At 50.2% G+C, this 8,328-nt stretch overlaps 1 protein-coding gene across 1 annotated transcript; it reads right to left on the reverse strand.

The window, feature by feature from the left end:
* Positions 1-184: 184 nt before the first annotated feature.
* On the reverse strand, positions 185-6,564 carry STX6 (syntaxin 6; the record flags this gene model as incomplete). Its single annotated transcript, XM_009699241.1, has 5 exons — positions 6,400-6,564; positions 5,705-5,799; positions 3,877-3,939; positions 1,589-1,711; positions 185-291 (listed from the first exon to the last, which is right to left on the reverse strand). Coding segments are annotated over exons 3-5 (290 nt in total), but the record flags the coding sequence as incomplete, so codon positions are not given.
* Between the last annotated feature and the right edge of the window lie 1,764 nt (positions 6,565-8,328).

Consider the following 8,328-nt stretch of genomic DNA (forward strand, 5'->3'; position numbering starts at 1 on the left):
GATCCTTGCAGGCTGCAGTAAGAAATGCTGTCCACTGCCTAAAATCAAAGGCCGGCTAGTACAGACTGCCTGAGGGACCAGTGAATTCAAAGCCCAAACAGGGGCAGAGATATGTGTGTGAGGACCTCCAGCTGCGTTGCGGCCGGCCCCATACTGGGTTTTTGGCGCCGCGTCTCACACTTACACTGCTTGCTCCTCCAGCTCCCCGCCAATTCGCTGGGACATGTTCTTCAGCACCCCGATACTGCCAGAGACCAGCTCCAACTGCTCATCTTGCTGTTCCACAATCAACTGAGGCCAAAGAGAAGGGAAACGGGCAATTACAAGTCTGCCACCTCCGGTAGCTGGGTCAGAGCCAGCTGATCCGGTGGACAGGCACTCACCGCTCGGCCAACATCAGCTGCGGGGCCTGGGCAGAGACCTAAGCCCCCAGGAATGAGGACTGCATTCCAAGGGACCGCAGGACAGCACCCCCCCCAGCATGGCATCCCCACAGCACAACAGGCTGCAGTCTCCTGACATCCCTGCAAATCCAGCCTCAGCTCAGCCATGTCCATTCCGTTCCCGGCTGTGCCAACCGCTAAAGCGACTCTCGAAAGCCACAGGGGTTGGTCATCAAAACCTCCGCAAGCCCCTCTGCCTGCTGCAGGTAGGGCAGCAGGCACTGGGGAGCCATGCTGATGCTGTGCCTGGGAAATGCAGCAGCTAACAAGGAGTTAATGCGAGTAAAAGCCTTTTGCAGCTTCTACAGCTAAAAATAGCAAACCTGGCTCTGAATGTGCCAAAGGAATAAGTCTGCTGATGTTTTAAGTCATTTTCAGGGCACAGTCACGCTGAGGATTAGATTTACCCTAGTTACCTATTTCTGAATCTATTTATCTTCCTAGAGTCACTAGGTAAAACTCATCTGAAAGCTGAGGCGGCATCACAGGTCAGGAGCTTTAGCAGTTTGCCACCTCCGAGAAGCTGCCCGTTTAAAGGCCCTTGTTTGGGTGGGCTGCTGCACGCGGGTCTGCACGCTGCCCGGGCACTTCTCCAGACGAACTCCCCCGGCAGCGGGGAAGCACCTCGCCAGGGGTTCTCACCAAGCCCTCGCACGGGCTTTCTCACGAATCTCACGTTGACAAAGGCAGGAAAAGGAAGCAGGCACGTGCTCCTGCTCCCAGCCCCTTCTGATGAAGATGCACACAACAGCAAACATCAACATATTTTTTAACCAGGGGAAGTTGCATAAGAGAAATGGGCTCTTTTCTGTTTACAACGTTTCTACTCTTCCAAGGATTACAGCAATCCTTATAGCATTAAAGCTTAGCGTGCTACATCTTCTAGATCCTGTCGTTTGCCTTCTGTACAGAGCAGAAGACCCAAGCCTCAATGGTTAAAAACTCTGCGTCAAGATGCATCCAAAGCTGTACTGTAAAGGAAATGCATGCACAGATATATGCTGCAAGCAAAGAGGAGGGCTGTCAGGCTTCTGGATCCAGACCAGGACTGGATTTTTTTTTGGCTTTTGCAGCCCATACCTCATTCTCCTGGCACCCATCTGGCAAGCAAAGTTATTTAGTCTGCACGGTGCCAGCTGCCTTACCTGTTGTTGAGCTTGCTGCTCCTCGATGAAGTGTGAATTTGCTAATTGCAGGTCCCGGTCCAGACGGCTGTATTTGTCAGGTCCAGAGCTCCAACTCTGACTCCCACTTTCTCCCAGGAGCGCCTAAACAGATGCAAAGAACCCTTAGCAACACCCCTGTGTCTGCTCACAGCCCGTCTACAGGGTGTAGTGGGAAGGCAGACGAGGCAATACTCCTGTACACGTGCATACAGCATCTTTTTCCTCCTGCTCTGTTGCTACTCAGCCCGAGTGCTGCCAGGCACTAAACTAACGCAATACCCGGAAAGTCTTTGCAGCCTGATATTGCAGACATGCCTCTCCAGCGGCAGGAGAGCTGGAGTACGACCGCCAGACAGTGTACACGGGAGGTCTGCCCAGCACAAAGAACTAGCAAAGGTCTGCTCAAGAGGCAGCACCGTGTGCTAGGCCACATCAGCTGGGAAGTATCTGGATATATTGTGTGAACATATAGCTTGAACAGGGGCTTAAGAGGGTCCGGATAAAGTACTTAACCAGTTGAGCTGACACTAAAATAGTGCAATATATAACCACAGCAGTGTCAAATGCTCATGTTCTTTGATTTAGGCTACCTGTTCCTCCAGCATATCGTTCAGCTCCCAGCACACAAGATTACACTTGCTACCTGCTCTACAACCCAAACGGAGAAGCTTGCGCAAAGCCAGCAGAGATGTGGCTCTTCTGCTGAGTTAAATCTGGTCCCTGGAAGGGGTATAACACGAGCAACAGATGCTGGAGAATCAACGTGCACCCTGCAGCACTACTCGTAACGAGATCGTCTCGCAGTTTCTGGTGGTGGGCAGGAGGGGACAACTGAGTATTTGTGAAGAACAGCAAGACAAGGGGCTGGCTGCTCTGGCAGGCTAAAAACAAGACGGTCTCTACGGTTCACCTGCCTTACAAGGTTCAAGGAGGGGTCAGGAAAGCTGACCGACCGTGCAAGAAGCCAGCAGGACATCTGGCTTTGTCTGCCCCTGAGACACAGAGCAAGCTCCTGGTTCTTTCCAGTTCATGGCAAGCGCAGCTACTGTTTTTTTTTAACGCAGTGCACTAGTTTTGCTGCAGCTTTAGTAGAAAAGCCTCTGTTTGCCAGCCTTTGCCTGTGAGCGTCAGGTCAGCACCGGCCAGGCTCTCGGACACGTTGGAAAAGCTGCTGCAGCCCAGCCCAGCACGAGCTTCGCCGTCTGGAGGGAAGGCGAAGGGCTGGGGAAGTGAGAGGAAGGCGGCAAGGGGAAGTCAGTTTTCCTGACCAGATGTTGCCACGCAAGCTGGGCCATATGGTCTCCTGCAGCTAGCAGGAACTTCGTGCAAAGGAAAGCAGCAAAACGCAGAGACGGCTACAGACCTGTTTGAGCAAGGGTGTAAGGGACTTTGCTTCTTCAAGTGTTTGCCAGGCACGTCAATTAACGCCGTAACAAGCTCAGGAATCAGCTCTGTGCTTCTCAGTAGCTTGTTGCAGTTTGTCATTTTTGCCACCAGTGGTACGACTGATGCAGCCAGGTAAGTTAATGGTACGAAATGCACACCAACTTTTACTGAGGCAGCTCTGGAAGTCAGCTCTGAGATCTCCTTACAGCTGGGAAGGAGCACAAGCTGCATCTATTTCTATTCCTTAGATTACAAATGCAGACAACCTGAGACTCCTTGAGCTTCTTCCATGTTCTTACACAGCTAACTATTACGAGGCAGCTGCGTGAAAGGATATTGCAGCATCTTGGCTCCTAAATACAGCAGAGCGCAGGATTACATTCACTGACATGGATTCTAAGTCTGTTCCCTTGGAGGAGGAGGCAGATTCCCCTTTCTGCAGGATGATGCAACACTGACAGTTGTACACAACCAGATCTGAAGACAGAGACAGATGGTGGGTGCTGACTTAATACTTTGAGAGACAGGCTTGGAAGAGGGTAGCGGCGACGTGCCATCGAGAACCAGCTCTCTCAGGTCAGCAAAACAGACACGGTTCAAACACACAGCGTTGCTGCAGCATGCGAGCCCCTTCCCAGAACAAAGGTTTTTAACGGGATGAACTACAGACAGGATATATATTGTAATTACCGCTTTTACGCAGTTTTCATCAGCGCTATACACTCTACCTTATGACGTGGGGCCTTGGAGTAAGTGAAAATGGAAGTTTCACCTAACACATACCTTAAGACAACAGCTGCCAGAGCTGATAAATCCTCCTCACTCCTCAAAGTACCAAACAGCCACTCCATTCACTTCACTTGCCCGTTTCTGGTTCTCACCTGCCTGTTCTTCCTTTCAGCCAGTGCTTGCATGGAGGAGTTTGACATCTGATCCTTCATTTCCTGTTTGTTCAAAGAAAGAAGTACGTGAGCATTGGATTTGAGGTGACAGGCAGTTTCAGGATGCTACAGGGCTGTCTATACCAGGCAAGGCTTCTTTAGGGGGAGTGAGGGAAGGGAGATTTTCTTTGAAAACGTGTGGTTTTGAAGAGTCTGGAAGGACATTGTAGAAACCTTCATCGCAGTTCATTGTTTTACTAATAGTAGAATCAACGGCAAGGGGATATTTTGAAAATACTCCTTATTTACTACTCATTTTGCTCCACTACAGCCAGAAACATGTTGATTTGTATAATATTAAACTAATGTTCCCATTGATAGACTGTAAGGAAGAGTTATGTTCTTCAAGGTCTTGGAAGCCTGTAATCCCCTGCCATTGATTCCCAGTTGCATCTGGTTCTTTATTGCACAGGACGAGATAGATTTCCTGTCCTGTGGGCATCCTCTCTGACTGTGCCTACGTTTTCTCTTTTATCAATTAAGTTTTGCTGCTCGGTTCCTGCAGAAGATCACTAGCTACAGAAGGCTCCCCATCACAACTTAGTCTAGTTTTTATAGGGTAGATTAGCAAGTAGCCAATACGATCTAGCAGAGGTTGATCCACCAGCAGAGTTCAGATGTCACCAGAACCTTTAGGTATGTTTTACGGTTCAGAGATGTGCAATACATCACCTAAGAGCACCAGATCCTGCTTGGTTGCATCTCACCAGCTAACGCACATGCTGCTGTGGATTGCAAATTCCTCCACGGAAACTGGAAGTCAGCCGCATAATGCCACTAACGAATTTCATTTAACAGCTTCTCCAAAACCCATTAGCCAGCAGTTTTCAGCCACGAAAAGAGGACCATAGAGCAGGCTTGCCTGATCCTGCCTGTTTGGGAGTGGACTACACCGAGGGGAAGGGAGAGAGAGCACATGCCTGCTACCCAGGACCAGCGTGGTTTCGGGATCAGTTCCCAGACAGCAAGCTTTAGGAACTGCATCCAGACCACAGGACTGCAGGTAGGGTAACAAGCTTGCTGCCAGCCACAGCAATGTATTTTGCGAAGCAGGAACATCAGAGTCATGAGGGGCAGCAGAAACTAAGCTACGCTCAGTGTGGCTATTAATAGGGAGAAAACTTCCTGACCAGCAGCTTGTTACCAGGCAGTGAAGCTTTTGGGAAGATGCCTCTTCTCTATTTATTACCATCAAGTTGTTAAAATCCTCCTTTTGCTTCTGAAGTGTGAGCTTAAAGTAAAAAAAAAAAAAAAAAGATCTTCCCCAAGTTAAAAATAAATCTAGTGGTTGTTTGGGCTATTTTGTAGCGGTAGGAAGTTGAAGTCACCATGTCAATAATGCTAGGCTTTAACCATCTGTCAGTGTTCAAAGTGGACTCTGTTTTTGAAAACCAGGCTACAAAAGCACAGGACAGTCATGATTTCCTTCAACTCTGAAGGGAGGCTCCAGCCTCCCATGCATCGCAGCGGGGTCTTTACTCTTCCTTCCCCATTTCTATAGGTTCCCAGGCTCGCTGTTGCAAGACAGGTGTGAAGACTTAAAGGAGCAGCAGCAGAAGAGGAGGGTATGCCATGGGGTACCCGCACCTTCGCAGCCCCAGGAGAGAAGGCATGGGGAAGAGGAGGAAGCCCGAGAGATAGAGCAGGTAGCAGGTTTATTCTCTGCTCTCCAGTTCAGCATGGAAATGGCCACAAGCTTTCCTTTTTTTAACCACCTAATCACTCCCCCTGCCTCCTCATGCTCCCACCCCAAGCCCACATTCCTTACCCGGACCACCTGCCGCGTGCTCGTGATGAAGGCTTTCCTGATACCCAGCTCCGTCGCATCGAGGTTGAATTTCCGTGGGTTTGCCTCAACAATGCGTAGGCAGTGAGTCAAGGAGTCCCCATGAGTGGTGTTGGGTATGCACACAGATACTCACACCCTGAGCATGCTGCAGCAGGGGGATCCACCAAGTGCCTGTGCCTTTTCCCACAACTTGATTAGCAAAGTACAAAACACTGGAGGAAAAAACAGGCATGGCAGGAACGTACTGCGAAGTACACGCACCAGTGTGAGGTTTCTTTCTTGCATTTTTTTGGTTCTCTGATGCTGCGCAGCGCTTTCAGGAGCGTTCAGATGAACACAAGGGAAAAGGAGTATTTCTGGAAGCCAGCCTAGAGTACGACTGACTGCGCAGAAATCTAAATTCATACAACACAATAGGCTTTCTAGAACAAAGCATCTTAGAATATACCTTGTCAAAAAAGAAAACAAAAAGGCAAAAGGAAAATCCTTTTGTTGAGAACATTTGCCTTAATTTCTCATTTGCAGTTTGAGAAAAGCCGATGTAAATGCAAAATTCAATCCCAAATAGTCCTGGTTTCGGTAAAAAGTAACTACGGGCAAGCACTGGTACTCGGCTATTTAGTGTAACTCGGGAACCGCACGCCCCTACCTCCAAAGGACCACAGAAAGGATATTAATTGTTTCATCCAAGTCTTCCAGGTCCCACTCAATGCTTCGCAGGTTGTTCCTGAGCTCATTAGTGGTCCAGTCGATTTCTTCTCTTGTGGCGATGGAGGGATCTTGCAAGAGCTCTGTCCACCTCTGGAAGAGCCCCTGGGCAGTGTTCACGGCTTTCTGCACCTCCCTGCAGCCGGGGTGATTAAAGAGAAGTAGAAGGGATTATCATCAGTCGCGCTGCAGCAGTCCCACCAGGACAGCCCCAGATCCAGCTCAGCAGGGAAGCACAGCCTTCTCCCAAACATCTTTCCTTCAAATGATCTGTAGTTTATTTTGTAAAATAAAAATTTGCCCTACCTGCTGGACAATCCCATCTCTTGTTGCAGCACAGAGTGCTGAGCAGCAACAACTTACAGGTCGGCTATTAGTGAAGGGACCTATTTCTTTAGGGGAGGTTTCTGTTGAGTGTCACACAGGCAAGCCAGGGCAGAGTGTCTGAGCAAGGCGATTAATGTTTTGCATTCCTCTCAACAGCCTTCCTCTGAAGACTCTTGACTACCTATGTCAGATACCCCAAGGGCACACAGAATTACAGGAACTGTCCCCACAATACAGCCAGGCAGACTGTTGAGTGCAGCACTGTTTATTTTAATTCAGCATTTAAAAAATACACAGCTCTACTACACTGGCTTAGGGAACAGAAGTCTTTTCTGCCGCTCTAAGCTTTTTGGAGATGAGTGCATTCACAGCACGGGAAGGCAGGCTTTGCTGACAGCACTGAACGCTGCTTTGATGGTTCGGGGCAAGCGGAGCTGTACGTTCGGGTCACAGTCTGTATTTACAAACTCTGTGGTCCTGAGCGGTGAACCGCTCCCCCAGGTTCCCGGGGAGCCGGGACAAGGGACGCAGACAAGACCAGACTTTGCTGGTGTGAAAGGTGGCCACCACGAGCCCAAGAGCTTGCACGCAGCATCCGTGTAAGATGCAGGTGTTTATCCCCCGTGAAGGAAAGCAAGTTATCAGCGGGGGAAGCCCAGGACGGATGACCTGAGCCCGTACCCTGCAAGGGTGCCAGGAGTGCAGCTCTCTTTATGTTACACCATGGCCTGAAGCACTCAACTTTACTGTCTAAGCCGCAGTCTCTCGGCACCCTGACGCATGTCCCTCCTCTTCTCGCACGCCCACGGCTCTGAGTCTGCCACATCTAGTGCCCTAAAGTCAGCAGCCCGCACTGAGGATCTGGAGCCTCCTTTCCTCCGCTACTTACTAGCAAAAGTTTTAGGGTGTTTTCCATCTGGGCATACCCACAAGTAGGAATTTAAAGCAGAGCTGGATGCCCTCCGATGGGAGGAGTTACGAACTCCAGAAAAGCAAACTGAATACAACATGGATGGCCCCTACCAGCCACTTCCACCTCAACCTGCTGGGTAATAATTAACGCTGGGAGCGGCAGCACATCCCCTCTCCCCTCCCAGCCCTTCCCCACACGGCACGGGAACCTCTCTGGAAAGACTGACAGGACATTTGCTCCCCACCCATGGCAACTCATATTTTTTCCCCTTAGTATCAGTTCAACCTGGTAGAGTGATTCACTTTCCCTGGCTGCACCAGCATCCCTTCGCACACCTCTTACGCTCACACGGTCTTCCCCATCACCCCCCTACGAGTGCCTCCGCTGCTCCCGACTGCTGTTTCACTGCAACGTGGGGCAGGCACCCGGCCTCCAGCAGAAGCTGAAGCTGGCCCTGGGGTGGTTTTTTGTGACTACGGGGCTTTCACTATATTAATTACAATTTTCCTTTCCTCCTGCCTTGACCACCTTTGGTTTGCGTTTGCCTTTGTTCAGGCCCTTCTCTCCTTGCTTCCTCTCATGGCCACCATCCACGCTGCGGTTTCTTCCCCACCTTGGTCCCTGCTCCTCTCCATCTTTCCGCCTGGACACGGCA

This window comes from Cariama cristata, unplaced genomic scaffold (assembly GCF_000690535.1).
Source record: "Cariama cristata isolate BGI_N322 unplaced genomic scaffold, ASM69053v1 scaffold31244, whole genome shotgun sequence".
Lineage (NCBI taxonomy): Eukaryota > Metazoa > Chordata > Aves > Cariamiformes > Cariamidae > Cariama > Cariama cristata.